General features: G+C 42.7%; 1 protein-coding gene across 1 annotated transcript in view; it reads right to left on the reverse strand.

The window, feature by feature from the left end:
* LOC138248831 (beta-1,4-galactosyltransferase 3-like) overlaps positions 1–21,031 on the reverse strand; it is a 304,863-nt gene that overhangs the window by 79,113 nt on the left and 204,719 nt on the right. The window contains exon 4 of the mRNA XM_069202774.1: positions 10,482–10,672. Within this exon, the coding sequence (XP_069058875.1) occupies positions 10,482–10,672 (191 nt within the window). The remainder of the gene's footprint in view (positions 1–10,481; positions 10,673–21,031) is intronic.

The following is a 21,031-nucleotide window of genomic DNA, read 5'->3' on the forward strand; positions in this document are numbered from 1 at the left end:
TGCCTACCTTTGTCTGCGCCAGCTGCCACAGCCTGACTGTGCTTTCGGAAGCCCAGCCTGAGGGCGGGTCCCCAGTGCGTGTGGCAACATTTGCTGGTCCTGTCACTGTGTGGGCTGATCGGCTTACCCTTCAAGGAGGCTCATGTGACACCGGTAGGGCGTGGCCCTCTAACTGCTCCAAGGAGCTCCCTCTCCTTGAGGCCTGGCACTGAGCTCAGGAAGGCACTGCTGACTGCGACTTCATCATGGGCCATGCTGCAATGTATGAGTGCCCAGTGCTCGCCACTGTACAGAAGCTCAGACTGCTGAGACGGCCCACTTTCAGGATTTACTGTAGATGTGCAGTGAATGACTGATAGTCCCCAAGGCATATGGGACATGGGTACCCGCTCCCTTCATTACAACAGCAAGTTGCACGGCGTGCTCGAGGACTGGACTGGGCTGTTGATCCGCCAGTGCTGCATCCCATGTGGTTCCCTGCTTCATTCCCGCTGCTCCTTTGAGCCTGCTGTTTTCTGCTACTTTGGCTGTACACACAAGTCAAATGGATTTCAGGGAGCAGACCATATTGTCCTCCCATGCCTCTTTTCTGGACCTGCTGAGTATATAGCTGTAGCATACCGCCATGACATACCTGGACCCTGACTTAGTGACGGCGTCTTGGGGCGATGTCGCTCTGGAGGTTAGCACCATGCTTCCTGCCTAGCCCTTCCCCCCATTGTGTCCCTGCCTTGACAACTCACAAGCTGGCACAACAGTGTCTGATCACCTTTGTCCCGTTCTAGCTTGCCTCCCACTGACACCCAAACACATGGTGCCCACGCGGTATACCACTATGGTTGTTTTTCCAGAGTTGCTTGGGATTTTAAGGATTCACCAGCTCTTGTTGTGGCTGATGTTGGTGGTAGAGGAAATGGTATTATGTTTACATGTTTGTTTTATCAAAGCCACACTTGCATTCTCACATTTGACACTCCACGGTTACACTCCTGCTTCTATGCCTCATACTTACTTTGGACTCGATGACGTCACATGCTAATGGGGGACTGACATTTACACTCCCTAGAATAACCGGGGCCTCAATAACCCAAGGAAAGGGATCAAGTACTCATGTACCTCCATAGGCATGGTATTAAGCTGGCTTATCTGCAGGGAAGCCACTTATCACAGTGCTCTGATTGCACCTATGCAACTCAATGGGGAGCTAGTTGCTATTTTTCCCACTACAACTCATATTAGAGTGGAGTCTGTACTTTAATACACAAGTGTGTGTTGTTTGTATTGCAAAGGTGAGTTTCAGACCGCAAAGGGCGTTACTTTTTGGTATTGGTGAAGCTAGCTGGTAAATGTATGTTACTAATAAATGTGTATACACCGAACACCGATACCCTTGAGCATTATTACGAACTCTCTCCGCTCTAATTAACTGCCACCTGGCTGATTATGTACTGATGGGTGAAGGCTTCAATATCACGCTCACTCCCTGCTTAGAGTCCACTGGGTCTACCATGATAACTAAGCTGTGCTCTTTACAGGCCCTCACAGAACTCCTAGATGCCTTCCAACTTACTGACAGGTGAGGCTTTTGACACCCATTGGAGGGGAGACTCTACACACTACTCTGCTCCTCCATGTCTGGACCCGCATTGATTATTGATATGTTTCACACTAAACGCTACTATGGCTAACTGATGTTGCCCCACTTGCCTCGCACTCTCTGATCGTGCCCCCATCACAGCCACACTGCATGTCCCCAGCATCACTCCGTTATTCAGACACTGGTGTTTTCTTGCGAATGACTTCCTTGGTGAGGTTTTCTTCACAGACGAGCTTGGCACTGTAATTGACTATTTTGCTACCAATACGGGGTCTGTGCAGACATTCTCCACTCTTGTGAGGTCTTCAAGGCATATATCAAAGGTATCTGCATTGCAAAACATGCTGGAGTCCTGCGTAGTATTCGGAATGATGACTAAGGTGGAGGGAAAACTGCACAAAACTAACACGCTTGCCTCGTCAGGCCTCGAAAAAAAAACTACTCGCGCACTCACTATAGCGAGCCGTATTTTACCATGTCGAGCTATTGTTTTAGGGCATACTCACCCCTTCTGGCGAGTTGACTAGAAACTGGTGTTCTGTTCATTCAGAAAGTGAAGGAGCAATAAAGATGCCTTTAAATCTTGTTTTTATTTTGTCATATTAGCTCTGTGTTTAGCGACAGAGGTCAAAAGTAGTTTTGTTTTCTTACAATTACATTTCCTTCTGACTACAGAGTTCAAGGATTTTGTAAGGTAAACTGTCTGACCTGCTGTACAAAAATTGTGATCAAATGCTGTAGTGTATCAGGGTTTTCCTAACACACAGCATTAAAATAACTAAGTCAACTGTACAAACATTTCAACCTCTATTTCAGTAGTTCTAAAAGCCCATTTTTTGGACTTCTGTGTGATGAAAAAAATATTTTAATAGGATGAAAACGAATCCAAACACTTTACTTGGTGATGTGCAAATGATCAATATGTTTTCTGAAATCCTTTGTTTCACAGATTATTGTTAATACACTATAAAGTTTTCTAAGTAAATCTGCAAGTTAGAGGGAAGGTTTTTGGACAATTGCTGGAAATTTACTATCAGTGCTGGAAATTTACTATCAGTAAATGACAGTGCACTACCACATCATGCTTTAGTAACATATTTTTTAAAGTAAATGTTTAAATATAAACTGAGATACATTCATGCCCTGGTTGCAATGCTGTTAGTAAACTTAGAGGGATCATGTGCTCCCTATATGTGGGCAAGATTCTCATTATACATGATGCAAACGTTAGTCTATTTAATCAAATAAAAGAAGAAATCCTGAATTCACATATTTGAAAATGCATGCATGTGAGAATGAAAAAAAAGATGACTTTGTAAAATAAAATATTTGCCTAGGATCACACAATTTGAAACCCGTTTACGAGTCATGGACATTACAGTTAGGTAAAGTAGATTATTCAAGAACCTACAGTTCTAGTAACATTTTTTGAGGCCTGCTCAGCCACCACAGATGTCACCTCACTACTCACCAGAACCAAACTTACTGCAGGAGTTTACGTACCTCGCCTCATGTGAGGCTAACTATACGGGCAAATATGATAGGGCACATTGATATGGCAAAGGTGAGAGACAGGGCCACACTTTAGCTAGTCTTCTCAGACCCCCATACCATGCTATGTTTGTGGCCAGTCTCCAGCAGGCCGATGTTATGGCCACTACTGACTGCACAACTATTGTGGATGAATTCCTGGCATACTATAAACAACCTCTGTACATCCCATGTGCGTGACTATGAGGGGGCCTTAGCTGAATATTTGTTGAAATAGCAATGGTCTGGCTTGGCCTGGTCAGCAACAAGTCCATGCGCCTCCTGTTACCTGTGTGGAAATTGCGCAAGCAATTTGTGCCCTGAGCAGTACTGAAGCTCCTGGGCTGGATGGCTTCACAGGCAATTTCTACAAAGCTTTTTGACCCCGCATCTGCCAGAGATTTATGCCAAATCCTTAGAACAAGGCGCTCTCCCCCCATGATGCGTGAAGCCGTCATTACCCCACTACTTAAGTCTAACAAACCCCTTCAACATTACTCTTCGTACAGGCCATTAACGCTATTGACTGATAATAAAATAATGGCCAAGCTGATGGCCACACACCTTTCTATATTAATGGAACAAATAATCTCCCCCATGCAATCTGGGTTTATTCCACATCATTCAACTTCGATTAAGCTCCTTACGCTCTTTGTGGTCCTTAACCAGATTTCCCCCACTATCCCTGCTGGAGCTGTCCTTCAAGATGCTGAAAAAGCGATTGATTCTCTTGAATGACATTTACTCATTGCTACCTTAACCAAATTGAGAATTCCAAATGGCTTCAGACAACTTATTATGTTACTCTATAAGAAACCCCTGGCCCACCTTCAAGTAAACAGCACATTCTATGAACCCTTTCCCTTACAAGAGGCACCTGATAGGGTTGCCCCTCTTCCCTCTTACTATTTACGCTTAACATGGACCATCTGGTCAAAAATTTACATGAACAACACCTGGAGAGGGGCCCTGGCTTCCCCTGTGGTATGTTATTGGCCTCTTTCTACACTGGCTGTATTTGTCCGTGACCCCCACACAAACTTTACCCCCTCTTTTAGGTGAGGTTATGAGTTTCTGAGCCTTTTCTGGACAGTCAAATAACTGGAATAACTCAGAGATATTTCCTCTTACTAATGCTACGATGCCCTGTACCTTATAGTTCCCCCTTCATTAGTTCATGGAATGTACCAAATATCTGGGCTTATACCTTCACTGGGGCAGAATGAAGGTCATACAACGTAACTATGGCCCAGCTATAGACCATCTCACAATCCAAATAGAACGCTGGATTAAACTGCCATTAATGATGGCTGGGCATATATTCATCATTAAAATGGTGGTCCTTTCACAATTTTTTTATCTGATTTTAAATATACCTATTGCCTTGACAAATAGTTGTCTTGACACCTTGAGAGGGTTGCTCATGCGACTGAGCAACCCAGTCGTCGTCCCTGAATTCAATAGGATCTGCCAACACTTCCATATGACAGTGAGGGGTTTGAGGTCTCCAACCTACAGTTCCACTCACATTTTGCACATTACTGGTATCACCTCAACGCTAGACTTCCATACCTCAGACCTGAATGAACTTAGGAGCCAAACTGCCCTCTTTCCTCTCTGCTGCCGTGTGGACTCCCCCTGAACCCCACTGAAGTACAGAACTTATCTACCACCTGCTGGGCCTGTTCCGAACCTTTAGGATCGCTGGGTGGTCAAACCCTATACTCCCCACATATACCCCTTATAAACAACCCTGGGCTTCCTCTTACTCAGGAACGCCTGGTGAAGCGGTCCCTTACTGCACATAACCTATGCTTCATCTGTGACATTTGTCAATGGCACTCCCAAGCCTAGCTCCAAGATGGCGGAAGAGGGTCACTTGATCCCTATAGATGGGTTTATATTCCACTTTTTACATAGCACTCTTCGTGAAACCTTACAGACTTTCCCTGAGGAACCTCCATATTTCCCTCCACTTACATCAGCAATTACTGCCCCAGACAGCTGCCACCCTATATAAGTTCTATCGCATTTTGATACAGATGCAGTCAGTTGGTGAAGAGCTATTGAGAGCAGCCTGGGAATGGGATTTGGGACACCCCATCCCGATAAGACCTGGTATTACTGTTGCACTCAGATCAAACTTGCTTCAAACAATCATCGACACAAGCTTTTGCATTATAAGTTTTTACACAGGGCATACACAACCCCTAAAGCCTTAGCTAAACCTATCCCTGCTAGACCCAATCATTGCCCCAAGTTTAGAGCAGAACATGCAGACTTTGCCCACTTGATATATAATAGCGAGAAAATTAAATCAAACTAGGAGGGGATCTATGCTACATTGTTTCTAATGCTAAAATAATCAATTGATCCAGATCCACTGATGCATTAATGGAGTTTGTCAAGCCGTTATCCCCCAGATAAAGGCTTTATGCTGCCACTGTGCTGCTTTTGGCCAAATGACAAGTGGTATTCTATTGGGGAAGTAGAGTGCTCCCTACTATATCTACTTGGTTACGAGATTTGTCATACAGTGATATGAATTCTGAATTTTATGCTTCCCTGCAGTCGACATCTTCCAGACGCATGGATATTTGGCAGCCGCTAAGAGACTATTTGCTAACAGCACACCAAGCAGCAGCGCATGAGGATACTGAATAATGAGTTTGTGCAAAATAATTTGCCCCTTGGCCAGCTTATTTCAATGTCCAACCTGGTCTGCTTAATCTGAGATGTAAATGCCATTTGCTCTTCTCTGTTTATTATTTTTGGATTGTTACATCCTTGCTGGTTTTAACTTTTTCCCCTTTTGGTTTCTCCACCCCACCCCACTTTTCCCCCATTATCTACCATCCATGTCCTCATAGAGTGTTGAATGTCTCATGTTTGCATTTTGTGGCTTTCTGTTTCTTTATGCAAAAGAAATTGACAACATTTTAAAAAAACAAATTAAAAAAAACCCTCATACATGCACACTGCCACTCACCTTTGCACGCATATGTCCAATCACTGACTCATTCTTGTATTCTCTGACACAACCACAATAAAACATGCACACTCAACCGTATTTGCAAGATAAATTAAAATAATACAAGTAGACAAAATTAAAAGTTGCTACTGACAAAACATGGGGGAATATTCTTGATATAATGAAACTAAGTTTAGCAGTGGTGTCTATTGTGTGCAGGTGTTGTACATAGTTTGTCAATGTTCCAAGTTCGAGCATGGCTACCACATTTAGAACCAATGTGTTGGCAATCACGGAATGGTAAAACATTGATACACTATGGGCAACAGCATTTCATAATGGTTACCTGGTTTAGAGGAAGCGGACACATGGGATGGGGCACATTGCAGCTTAAATGAGACGCAAGTAAGCAAGCCGTTAACAAGAGGAGAAGCAAAGAAATTCAAGATGAACTATAAAAGGAAAAAATTAAACATAAAGGACTGGCTAACCAGCCCTGACACAAAGGTGCATTCATGTTCAAGTAGATGTGCATGTGATCAGAAAGTGCCGTCATTCACAGGGCAAGCCACTCAATGACTGATGTGGACTGAACCATAACTCCAGACTGTACACTGATACGCGGGCAAAACAATGCCAGAAGAAAGCTGACTCAAAAACCCTTTATGCATCAATCTGGAAATAGATTTAGACATATATGCATTTATGTATTATTTAACAATTTTTATCACAAGATTCTGGCAGGCAGCTATGCCTGTCAGGTCTTTCGAAAAGATTATAGCAAGGATAATAGCAGTATAAATCTTTGACCCCTAAGGTTTGCAGAGGGGGTAACCAACACCAAAATCCTTCCCTACAAAGGTAAGTTTTCATGTAACAAAATGCCTATGTGTAGGTTTTCATACACAGTAATAATAATCCACCCTTACACGCCCACTGATTAATTTAAGCTTTTCACAATAAATATGTCAGACTTACTGCATTTATTGTAACTTTTCATTATAAACCTTCAGGCTTATAACCTTTATCATTGGCATGTCAACACAATCATTTCAGACCTACTTATTGATCTTGAGCTTTGCCACAAGGCATCCATCAGATACAGCATAAAAACACAAATATGTACAAATATACAGCTGTAAGAACCTTTTAGATTTCCATAATGCAAATCTTCTATCCCCCAATGTTTGTTCAAGTGGGTCACAGAAACCCTTGTCTACTACGGTAATCTGGGAGATTCAATGTAAGAAAGTACCTCCCTTTAGCAATGTAATAACAATCAAACTGCAAATGCCTATTGCCTTTAACACATGCTTTCCACAATAAGCAGGTTAGATCTACCTGCATTGCCATAACTTTTCATTATAAACAGATCACTCCTAAGGAAACTGACATGCCTTTTCTCAGTGAACGGATAAAGCATATTGCCTTTATCAGGGGCTTGACACTATAACCAACACAAGTTTACTGCAGTGGGCATAACGTGGCAGTCAAAATATAGAATGCCTCTCAAAAGAGCCTTGCAACAATCATCACTGTGAAAATATGTTGCTCTCAGGGTTTGTCAGAGTGGGGGACCAAAACCAAAACACTTGCTTACTATGGTAATCTGTGAGATTGCATGCAACCAAATATCTGTGTGCAGCCTGTAACATGGTGTGATAACAATACTTTTAAAGGCTCACTTTGATAAATGCTGCTCAGAATAAATAAACCACGCCTACTGCCTTTGTCATAACCTTTCATAGACCTATAGCATCTGACACAACTTTTTTTATCAGACCTATATGTGTTATTATTCACTTGTGTGGCACCAGAACCAACTAAGATCTACTGTGCTGAGTGCAAGGTTTCCCACAAGGCAACTATCAAACATACATTAACAAAATTACAAACTATGCAGTATTATAGTTGGTAAAGAAAAATTCTATCACCCGTAAGAAGGCTTTTTAAGGATTCTCAATGTGCAAATCTTCTATACCCATGCTTGGTTAGAAGGGGTAACTAATACCCCCCTTGAATACTACAGTAATCTGTGTGATTCACTGTAAGAAAATACCTATCTGTGGGCTTTAATACAGAGTAATAACAATGCACTCATAAATGTCTATTGACTTTACCATATGCTTTTCACAGTAACTACATCCCGCCTTTTTGTAACATTTCATTATAAACATATCATGCTTATAGCCATTATCACTGACTTGAACCCATAAACAACTCAGCCCTGCTGTATTGGGAATAAGCTTTGCCACAAGACAAAAATGCAATGTAAGTGGTCTTTTTAGGGAAAGCACACAACTTCGGCCCAATTAAATCCTATGCTAAGGGAAACCAACATGAGGGTGGCGCCTAATCCCCTCTCAATAGTGCTCTGAAAGCTCTTTTTTGAGGATCACATAAGGTGGGCAACAGCTGTGCTGTTAAGGCAGATCTAAAAAATGTATGTGGTTTACTGTGGCCCTGGGCATCCTACACTGCTCTTGAATATATAACTTCACTCTGAAGTCTAAAGTTAATGATGTGAAAAAAGGGTATCTGTGCTGCTGCCAGAGAAAAACAAACACTATATTGTTTACTTATTTAAGATTGACATGTGCATGCTCTCGAAAGTTCAAGCTCCCTCCCATTGTAAGCATGATGTTCTGTGCTGTTAGTAAAGCCTTCTTTAGGCAGCAATACTTCAGTTTACTCATGAAACTGGATAAATACAAAAATAATCACAGCTGCATCGAGGGAAAGCATTTATTCTGTGGAAGCACACAACTTCTGCCCAATCAAAATATGTACTCCTGTCCACCACATGTGGACATGGCCAAAGCTCCTCTCTGTGGTACTCCTTAAAGCTCTTTTTTTAGGTTGATCACATAAATAAAGAGTTTGGCGACAGCTATGCTGTCACGTCAGACCTGATATGAGGAAGCACAGGACCCTTGAATGGCCACCTTAATTCAAACCGAGTTTGCATTGTTTGAACTTCTGCAAGACCAGCGGAACACATCAAGTGTTGAGACCATGGAGCAAGTGGTGCAAGGCTAATTTATCATGTGATGACAATAGGCTCTCATATTAAGGAGCACAAAACAGAGATCCAACAACAACCATGATTTAGAGTCCTTGTAAATTGCAGTTTGTTACAAATGGAAACAAAAACAGAACTGGAAAATGCATCAAGTGCGTAGACGTATGCGTCCTATGGATTCTAACAATGCAGAGGGAGTAGATACAGAATTCCTACAGAGCTTTTATACCGTTCTGAAGGCACTGCGATCAGAACCATACTAAAGGTTTGGAAGTCATGCACACTATCTTGCCTCGGTGGAATTCAGCTGTTGAAGACAAAGAGAAGTACTAAAAAGGCTGCAGATAATAATAGGACGGATTTATCTCTAAAAACAAAACACTACATATTTTTCAGTCTTGTGTCAGGGTTTTCAACTGAGGACCAAAAACTCCAGCGCAGAGAAATGCAGATTAAATTACAGGAGAGGTTTGTGTTGAGAGAGAGGGGTGGGTTAATATACTCACCCACCTGGAAGCAGCCTTGAGTTTCTGTAACAATCAGACTTAAACTTTAAAACCGTGATCCCACCTAATAATTCAATCGTTTCCCTGGTTATGCGTGTCAGGCACAGCTGAGGCTTCGTCAGAAGTCCAGTTTAAACCCCAAACCTAGTGGGAGTCTTAACAAGCTTATGTTTTATTGTTATGAACACCATAGCTATCTCTGCAGTGTTTCATTGTTCCCACGTTTCTAGCACTGCCATGGATGGGACCAGGTTTCAAACAATCTACTGATGCTTTTACCTTAAAATCGCATATTTGCAATGATCCCTTCTTGTATACAACACATTTTCTAATCAAGGAAACAGCTTATTATATACCCATTGTATCTGGTCTCTACCTAATAAATGTAGAACTAAAATATGGCAATAACATTCGAAAAATGCAGGAACAACCGCCCCCAAGTAAGACCAAGTCAAAGGTCACTTTTCCGCATAGTTCACTGCGGTACCATTACTTTTTCCTATGCGCCCCTGTATTGATTACTGTGCTGACTGTATGAGGCAATATGTTGAATATATGCCTGAGCTCCCACGTGCTGTGGCAATCAACAACGAGCCCCTGTCTGCTCCAGATTTACTTCATTCTACTGCTACCTGGGTTGTTGTACAAAAGGAGCACAGACCGGTCTTGCTGTGCTGTTTTTCATTGGCTCGCCTGTTCTCTTCAGCTGCCACTCCACTTACCCTCCCATGCATTCATTTTATTTTAGAATAGATTACAAATGATTTATAGGAGATAGAGGCACATAAAAAACAATAAGCACTGTAACAACAAAACAAAGAAAAGAAAAGAAAAAAACAGCGACTTCAAGGTTACCTGTAGTCGAATTTGTCTATAGCACTTGCAATGTGCTTGGGAAAATTGGGGTCACAGACATAGAAGTTGTAATCATTCTCAGGAATGAGGTCCACGTCGTGTACGATAAGGCAGTCCCAATCATCTTCCTTCATAGCTTCCTTTATTCCAATATTAAGAAGCTTTGCTCTGTTGAATGTGCCATTTCCTGCCTAAAACAATGAATTTGCATCTTTATTAACATTATTCCTTTGGTCGATTGTCAACAGTGGAAAGAGATGCAGAAGAGGCATTAGTGAGAGCATCATGTGCTAAAGAAAATAAAAGTTACTTAGAATAGATAATTTCAAAGCAGTACATGAAACAGAAAACGGTCTTTGATGTCTCTGATACAAGTAAGCACTACTCTTGGAACTGTGAAGGAGGTGCTGCTTATATATCCTAGTGGCTGTTTCGGACAGCTGGGGCACCGTTGAGCCCCTTTTACATTGGATTTATCTAATTGGGCACATTGCTGAGCGGATACTAGAGCATTGGCTGAACTGTTAAAAAGTCTTGATACTATGTAGACATACGGCCTGATCACAAAGGGAAACTTACACTTGGGGGTAAGTTTACTACCTTCTTGGAATTCACAAACTATGTGCAGAGTTTGACAACTCTGAACTTCCTATGTGTGGGGAGTTCCTTGCACCTGGACACACTGCAGTCGGGGTGGAAAACTCTGCACACATAAGCATAGGCAGTACGGAGTAGTAAAACTCTACGTGTAGTTGGTGAACTGCGTTTTGTAGTGCTACATAGTACAGTTTGAGAATCGGGCACAGAGTGTTCAGTGTGATATGAAGTTCCACGTATTTGTATGTTGTTAAGCGGACACAAATTTGTATGAAAAAACATGACAGCTCTTGTAGTATGCACAGTTTGCGGTGTGATGCAGCTCTGTGCTAGCGCATTCGTTGATTCTTCCACTTGTTCAGGTATGTGTGCAGCAGAGGACTTCCCCAGACATAGTGGTGTGTGGATCAATATGCACATCTACCCTAAGGATGGTCCATGGAAGTGTTTCAAGCAGACTGATTCCTTGACTGGAAAATTGGTCTTTTCTGTATTGATATCTGAGGCGGATGGCTAATTGGGCCACCATATGAAACAGCAAAGAAAGTATTGCTAATGTCCATGTGTTATGGTTATATCTCTGTTTGGAACTCAACTAGCTATTTTTAGATAAGCAATAATGAATTTGCTATAACCAAGTGTTGGGGGCCTGGTGCTAAGGAGCGCTGGGGCCACGCTCACCGATATACAAGCCCCAATTAACACCTTTTCTCCCTTTATTTAAAGTACACTATTTCTGTGCCACACCCGCCTGGTTTGTGGTCCAAAGGAGGGCCGGGCAGCCAAGCTCGAGCTGGCCAATCCTGTGCATGTGTGCATGCACAAAGCGGTGATACCATTGGCAGGGCTTACCTTTTTTTACAGGCCTTTATTTCTAGGAAAAGAGGTGGAGCATGGTACTGATATAATGAATCTTACCTGGGTGCTTCTGGCTTAAGCCCTGCGTCATGTACGTCATATGATGTGCTCCGCCCTTTTCACATTCAACAGAGTCCCCCATTCTGAAGTCTGCTTTTACTGTTTACTAGAATGCAGACTGTCAGATCATTAGCACATTTGCTATCCTGCAGGTGATTGGGAGTGTTTTTCGTCAAAATCAGCGGCACCACGGTAGGAAATAAATCATCCTCGTACATACAACTTGCTTATAAATTATTTTTCCTGCTGCCCCAGAGATCTATCGATTGCCTGCACGCACACAACAGACATTTACAAGGTACAGCTCTATGAGTTTCGGCAGAGCCCTTGGATCACAAAAGCAGCACAACTTCTTATGCATCCATGAGTTAGCATTACTATAAAACATAATTACTCCTTGTTTTCGACAGATTTTACCATTATGTTAAGAATATTTTGAGGATGTATACAGTGATTTTATTTTATTAAAGTGCACTAGTAGTTAATAAAAACCTTTATGCATAACTAGAAAAAATTCACAATACACATTTCATAAGATATCGTAAAATCACATAATACCTAATTCTAAATGAAATCCTCAAAAACATTTAAGCTTTTTTCAGTGCAAAATCGTTTCAGGATATAAATTTATGTCAGCAAGGCATTACATGTACCCCTGAAACTAACCTTTCATAGTGGTCCATTAGAAATACACTGAACTAATAACTTTATTTTTTGACCAAATACTGTAAGGGGCAGCTGCAAAGCCTCAACCACCTTATTGCCTTTAGTGAGTGTGAATTTGTACACAATCAATTAACATGCTAAAAGACCACAACCTCATACCATACCCTCACTTGAGTTAATCTTATATTGAACATCCATTTTTTTGGAGACCTGGCTTAAAAATGTTGTTAATCTTGCATTTAAGATAATGTCGGATGATTTAAAACTAGCGATTACCGTTTGCCTACACGTACGTATATTCCTCAGGTTAAATGCCTCCTTAAGATATCTTCTATGATCTTGCTTTAAACCTTGACATATGCAAATCCAATGTATAAGGTTCCCAACTCCACACCCGCATAGAACACAGGGGGAATTTGAACCAGAACGTTCCCAGAGGGTAGTAGCAGAACCTCCTGGGATAAGACCAAATCAATATTTAATGAATAGATCTTTTTTCTTTCTTTGACCATCCTGATGCCAGGTACTGCTGATATTTCATAATTTTATACTCATTATAACTCAGGAGTGCGATCTGTCTGCCAGAAGACCCTTGTCCATAACCAAGGACTTTTTCTTCATAATACGATTAATAATTGTTTAAAAGGTATCGAGAGCTAAGTTCTCGTCCCACAGAGAGTTGGCCCCCAGATTGTCCAAGGCCTGGTCTAACTATACCCGGGATGGAGATTTTGAGTTTGATCTCAACTCCTGCTAGAGTGCTTGACTTAGCCCACTTCGCTTTGCTTGTTGAACCTGTTTCCAGACTTTAATATAGGCACCCTGTCTTGCAATTAGTTGGTTCATATACCCAAATTCCAACCTGATTTGGGCTTGAGATGCATTTGCTGGGAGATGAAAAAGAGCTCTAAAAACTATTCCAATTATCCCATTCAAGGTAATTGCATCTCGACTCCTCAAAGCTTCACTACCATAAGTGATACTAGGAACTAGTTTAGCGGGTATCACTTGAAGCAACAGGCGATAGCTAGGACCATCAAGGGATATTTGCAGGGTTCTAAAGGCAAGTAGCAGCACATTTCCTTTCCGCGTTGTTAGTTTTCTGGGGACTGAAAGACTCCTTCTCATCAAATATTACCCCCAGGTATCTATGGTGTTTTACTTGTTCAAGTTCATGGTCTTGAAGATACCACTTATATGTTTTGTGTATTTTTTTACTTATTTCCATAGTTTTTGTTTTCCTCTCGTTTATAACCATTCCACTACGTTTGGCTAATTCTGCTAGTTTCACTATCAATCACTGTAATCCTACTTTGGTGTAACTAAGAAGGATTACATCATCCGCATATAAGGTCTCCAATCTTTGGAGGTTGTGCATTTACCCCATTTAACATAGTGGACAAATCGGATACAAAAAGATTAAAAAGATAGGGCTGCGAGCACACAGCCCTGTTTGAGACAGCGTTCGGTCTATATTTTTCCTGATAGGAACGAGCCATCGCCTACTTTCACCCTGATCCAAGTATCAGTGTATAACATCTGAATACCTCTTAATAACTGAGTGGAATACCCCATTGGGTTAGTTTTGCCCATAACTGGCTATGCTGAACCGAGTCAAAGGCGGACTTAAAGTCCACAAAAAATACGTACAGAGGTCGTTTATTTTCACCACATTTATCTATAAAAAATGGTGGTAAGAGATAAAATATTTACCATAGTTCCTGGACCTTTGATGAAACCTGTCTGATTGCCCGGAATGATGATGTTTTCGTTTGCCCAGCTCTTGAGATCCTCCAAAAGGGAATCGGCGTAGTACTTGCATTCTGAGTCAGTTAGGGTGATTAAGCAATAGTTCTCGGGGTTGGCACAAATTCCACCTTAAAAAATTGTGTGAATGATGGCACCCTTCTAAGAATGTGGAATAACTTCAAGTTCCAGTGCGTTATTAAAGAACGCAACCAACTTCTCTGCCCAAAAACCTGGGTTGGTTTTAAAGGGGGCATTGGGGATCCAGTTTGGTCCTGGAGCTCCAGACTGCCTACTCTTATTAATACGTTTAGTGATCTGGGCAACCGTAAACGTTAATTTGTTTCCATCTTTGAGCCTGGGGCGGGTTAGAGTGTCAGTGGTACCCTGATCGTAAACCCCTATTACCCCCCCTTGGCTGGGCACCACTTCTTTACTATATTTTTCTTGGTTAAAATACGAACCAAGAAGATCTGGAAATATCAGAGCTAGTCATGGTGGTAGGGGGTTTGTTTAAATCATTTACCATTTTCCAGAATGCCTGGGAGTTAGTTTTTTTAAATTAGAAATAAGGCCTTTGCCCAAAAGTCCTGCTTTTTCCTTGCTTTTTCGTCCCACATCTGTTTCCTATATGAGCTATTTAAATCTTTTAAATCTTTTTGGATACAAGGGTTGGTTGAATTCTTCTTTGCAAGTCTTAGTACCCTATTCCTCTTTTACCTCAATAAGGCAATAACAGCTATTTCTTGGGAAAATGTGTTCGCACATACGACCCTAAGTGTTTTCTATTGATGATTTAATGGGAATACCCAGGGAGATTTTTGGTCCCTCCTCCTCAACTTCTAGTCCATTTTGGCTCCCAATATAATAATTCAAGCTGCTCCTACTTGCTTCGCATTTATTTGGGGAAGATTGTATTTGAGGAGCCCCTTGAGCGAATGGAATGGAATGGACAATAAACTCGCCCAGGAAACTTAGTGACTCACATAGCTCCACTGACCTCATTTTCTCCCCTTTCTCAAATGGTAAACTACTTTCACTCTTTATTGGGGAAATGGGCTGGGCAAGAGATGTTTTGGTCGCTGGGGATGGAGAATATCACCTCCACTGGATTCAGCAAGAAGTCAAATTTATAAGGCATCTTTGCTGCCTTATCAAACATACGAGCAATAGCGGAAATCATGGTCTGGTCGTTCTTCCTCCTTATTTTTTGACCGCTTTAACTTCCCTGGTTGCAAACTTGGAGATTTTTGTTTCCTCTTGTTTGTTTTTGGTAATGGATGGGATGACCACTCTTTCCCTGAGCACAGTCTTCCAGATGGGAGAGTTTAATCCTTGGGTACCCTGTTTACTGCCTTAGGTGGTTTACAGGCTTGTTGTTTCTAAGGAAAAAAGCGTCGCCTCACCTCGCTAGAAACAGTCAAGGGGCACGAGCACGCAGAGGCTGTAAGTGGAGTGTGAGCGGGGAGGGTAAGGTGGGGCTAGAATGTCGAAAATACTACTCCCTTTATAACCCCTCTGGTCGCAAGCTCCACCCTTTGGCTAAGAGCCGCTTCTGCAACCACAACCTCAGACACTTAACGGTTGACACCTGGCTCCTCCACACTTCACACACTTTATGCACTTCAGGAGAGCCTTTAGAGCCTGTCAAACCCTCGTCACAGCCTGAAATAAGTTCAACATAGACCATAGTATCTCTACAAGCTCTAAGGGCTCTGAGGCACTGAGGGCTCTGTGACCCCACATGCCGCTGTCTCCTCGGTCAACCTCTGTTACTCCATTGCTCCTGTTGTGCAACGCAGCCCAATGCAGTGATGCAGCGCAATGCAGAGATGCTGTGGAGCAGTGAGTCCGCTATGGCTGCTGTAGTGATGAGGTGATGAGATAACACAATACCACGGTTACTTTAAACCGCTCCAGTGGTTCAAATCATAATCGCATTTGCGTTAGTTTGTTGGTTGGACCTGCATAGTAAGCGGGGTAGAGCAGGGTAGAACAGGTGAGGAGCGGGAGATAGGCAAAAGGGCAAATGGCAAGCTGGCTGGAATCAACGAGAGTGGGGGGCTCAGGTGAATCGGGGGCAGTCCTGGCAGTCCCTGGTTTGAGCCCGCTGAATAAGGTTTTACCCCCTTCACACACACACAGCTGGAGACAAGGCTGACTGCTCGCTGCTGGCTACTTGCAGTTGTAAACGCTCACCTCTACATCTCACCGTCTCCCTACAGTCTCGGATTCAGTCTCTGCCATCTCAGCTGAGTTATCGCAGCTTCTCTCACGGCAGTCGCACACTTGCTGAGCCAGGCTGCTGTCTCTCGCTCCTGACTCCTGGCTCCCCTCTCCTCGTTTGTTTGTTTCCTCAGACCCGCTCGGGTCACGCTGAACCGCATCCGTGCTCTGCTCATCGGGCGGCACTGGACCAGCGTCTGCGCTCCGCTCCTCCTCCAATGCTAAGCTTCTGGTTCCGGGGTTAGAACAGGTTGATGTATACAAAGGCAGCTATTACTGAACGGGATGGCGGGGCAGGAGGCATAAAAAAAAAAAAAAAACTAAAATAAGGAGAAAAAAAACCACTTACCTTTTCCGTCGGGAGACAAAGGGTCCTCTTCTCTTCCCCCACTTCGCACTAGCAAACAGGCTCCCAGACTCCCCTAAGCCAAACACAACGCTGCTGTCAGCAACATGACAGCAGCTCATGATTGGTCTGAGTGGCCTGGTTTGGCGCTTAGATAGTGAGTGGGAGCCTGGGCACTTTCTCCACCCAGCTGTGCAATATAGCTGGGAGGAGAAATGCTAAGTGCGCATATCCGTTTGGCTGGCCCAACATGGCCGGCCAAACGGTCATGCGCACTTGTGGTCCACTCCACTACTCCTCCAGCCCAGCCCTGGGCCACCCTAAACTGGCTCCCAAGGGAAAATAAAATAATAATAACATTGCGTCATTATCATTTTATTTTTCCTTTTTCTTCACTGCAAAAAGCAATGTGGCGATGCTCCTCCACCTTAGCGGAGGAGACACAGCTGGATGTATATGACAGAATGATTCCTATTAGCCACAGGCATGCCAGTGCTTTCCTGGTAATATAAAAAAATAGCTGGATAATTGACAGTGATAGCACAGTTTAAAAAGTCAAGTCCATATTTTATTTAGTTTTGCTGAAAACTTTTTAATAGCTCTGGGAGTTACATATTTACTGATGGCATCTGGTATGATCTTAAGAGCGTAAGTTGGTATAACTCTAAGGACAAATCTACCATTTGTCAAGGTGCAGTTTAATTTGGTATCTGTAACATCTGTGGTTACAGAGCTAAGAAATGGGAAACCTGGTATGAAGGGCTATACAAAAGCATCCCACAAGACTTGTCAGAAGATAGAAAAGACTATTCTTCAATCAATTAAGTTGGATTTATACAGGCACTGGGAGTACTGTTGCAGACTCAGTTGGACAGCCTGGTCCTGAGCCCTTTTATGAATTCCAACAGGGAGGATGAAGTACATAGGTGAAGTGGGAGGTCGTTCCAGGATTTCGCAGCGATGTTGGAGGAGGGTCCACCAATGTTGCTGAGGCAGATGTGGGGGATATGGGTGAGGCAGAGGGAGGCGGAACACAGGTGTCTGGAAGGAAGGTGGGAGTTTAGTCAGTGGTTGATGTTCTATGGTCCCTGATTATGAAGAGCTTTGAAGGTGTGGATCAGCATCTTGAACTAACATCCCTTCTGAATGGGTAACCAGTGGAGCTTCTTGAGGTGGGGAGGTGATGTGGTTAGTTTAGGGAAGTTTAGGATGAGTCTGGCAATGGAGTTCTGTATCATTTGCAGTCTCTGGAGAAGGTGCAAGGTGATTCCAACATAGTGTGTGTTGTCGTAGTCCAGTTTGCTGGTGACCAGGGCTTGTGTGACGGTACCTAAGGTGTTGATGGGGAGCCACTTGAAAAATCTTGCAAAGGGGGAGGTAGCAGGAGGAATAGACTGCATTGATCTGTCTTTTCATGTTGAACTTGCTGTACAAGATGATGCCAAGGTTGCAAGCGGGGTTGGTCGGAGTGGGTGAGGGTCCTAGTTCGAGGAACCACCAAGTGTTGTTTCATGGGGAGGTGCTGTCCCCAAAGATGAGCACTTCTGGCTCATCTATGTTGAGTTGTAGGTAGTTGGCTCTCATCCAGTCTGCAATGTTTGTCATGCATTTACGGATGTTGGTCAGTGTGGCGGAGGGGTCATGTGATAGGGAGAGGATGAGCTTGGTATCGTTGGTGTAAGATATGATGTTGAGTCCCGGGATCTGAGGACGTTGGCCAAAGGAGTCATGTAGGTGTTGAACAAGGTAGGGCTGAGGGACGTGCCTATGGTGTTCTTCAGTTTTGAGGTGAAGGGAGGAAGACTGATTCTCTGGGTTCTTCCGGTGAGGAGGGCGGCAATTCACTCGAAAGTGTCACATTGTACCTATTTTTTAATATATTGCTTCCATGCCCCATTTTGCATCATAATGCATTGCCTTTGGGAGTAGTATCTTCTACTGCAAATACATAATGCTTTAGGTGGCAAACTCAGAAGTATTGGAATACTTAATAGAGTACCCCTTTAGAATTGCCTTTTAAACCTATAGGTTTTTGTGCAATTTCTTTGGGATCTGTATTGTCTATGCACCAAATTGCCTTCTAGTTTAAAAAGTACCAGAGGCAAACTTGCTTGGTGATTCCTCCCAATCCCCTCCAACAGTGCCACACCTGTCAGTTATTACTGCCCCGCAATTTTAAAATGTGACCAGCCGCCAGGCACAAATTATTTTGCTAAACACACCAATGTAAACAAATATAAGGTTTTATATAATAAGAAAACTTTATATGTATGTGAATTTAATGGAGGGTTTACACCCAATTGATATCTTCATTGAATCCAATATTGTTCTGTGAAATGAAGGAAGCCTTATATAAAATAAAACTTCCTCGAGAAGAACTTTCTTGTATGTTTACAGACCCAGCTTTCCACGCGGGTTATAGGGTAGGTCAGTTTAATTAATCACAGTGGATGTTGAGCAAAGATCAAGGGGTATGCTGATCCTAGTAAGGAGAAAGTTGGTATTGAGAAGACAAACTGGGGCAAAATGCTAGTTTATAATGTAAAAACAAATATTACCAAATTAGAAACACCAGTAGTCCCATACTGATTTACATTACCAGGTTTCTGAAAGCAGTAGTCACACTGAGAATAGAGACTGTTAAACTGCTTTAAGGTTTTTTTAAAAAAAGGAATGGACCTATGATTGTGAAGGTACCCTAGCACCTCTTAACCTGAAAACGTATTTGCCTCCTACGCATGTCTGGCTCTCAATTTCAACAATTTAGATCATACGTTGTTTACTATGAACCTGGTGGCGGTTGTTGCAAGATGTTGTTTTCCAGAGGTTGCTTTTTTTATATGACAAAAGTCCCTTTGTGATCTGGCTTTAGGACGAATGGTGTTCAAAGAAACCGGTGCACTAAGACAACCAGTTACTAGATGTGTAACATTTGCATTGCCCTCCACCTGACTTTTAAACCATCCCAAATTGTATTGTAGGAAGAACTATAAACAAAAAGAGGCGTTCAAGAGGTGGCAGAGCAGGCGAATCCTAGGCTTCAAGCAAAGTGATCATGAAGGCAGTCTGTCACCATGCAGGGAGCTGGTGTTTGATGGAGGAAGTAGCGAACAAGGAAGAGAGCAAGAAAAGCATGGAGAGCTGGGAGAAAAAGCAAAAAGTAATTCCACAAATTAGCAGTGGAGGGAAAGATGTCATCTATTTAAAGTGATGGTAAATAAAGTATGATCCAGTACAGGATGAACACAAGAAGAGGAAGTAAAGCCTTTGAATAAGAAGCAAGCAACTAAAATGCGCAAGAAGTCAACCGATATTAAGTAATGGACTGTCCCACAACCCACATTAAGTGTTGATTTGTCCACAATGGGCGTTCTTCAACAGACAACTAAAAAATATCTGTCAAACCCTGTTTGTGCTATGAGGATGGGGGTGCGAGAGGGAAAGGGCACAGGGCAGGCAAGGGCTACTTGGCCCCAGCCATGCTGGTCATTTGCAACTAGAGACCTGGGATTCGTACTACAATGACTCTGCAAACTGGGCCAAGCATATAGTGTGGGGCACGCAAGCTCATAAAACAGGCAACCAACAGACACATTCATATTATTGAACAGCCTGGTTCTCACCTTTTAGGTGAAAGGAATGCTTTAATCTCACAGCACAATCAAACACTACACATGCAATTAGGGTTCTTAATTATAGAGCTATAATTCTCTTTCTGATCTTAAGTGAGGTGCCACAACCGCTTTGTACCCCCTTTGTGCTATCAGAGTGTCCTAATGTCCAGAGCCCTTGGTGCGTTGCAAGAGTATAGGCCTAGATTAGGTGTACATGCACTTCACTCAGATGTACCCCAATGTCGAGATGCCCAAATCAGTTCAATTACCTTTCACTTTTATCCAGTAAAAGTCAGAAGTTTGTGAGGCAGAACTTGTCTGCGCTCTCAGTCTCTCATAAGAGTTAAGACCTATTGTTACCTGCGTCATTGTCGGTGCAGTTCTGGAAGTGCAGGCGGGTGTGATCTGTGTTCCTGCACAGAAACTCCTGTACTATT

Source organism: Pleurodeles waltl, chromosome 8, assembly GCF_031143425.1.
Source record: "Pleurodeles waltl isolate 20211129_DDA chromosome 8, aPleWal1.hap1.20221129, whole genome shotgun sequence".
Taxonomy (NCBI): domain Eukaryota; kingdom Metazoa; phylum Chordata; class Amphibia; order Caudata; family Salamandridae; genus Pleurodeles; species Pleurodeles waltl.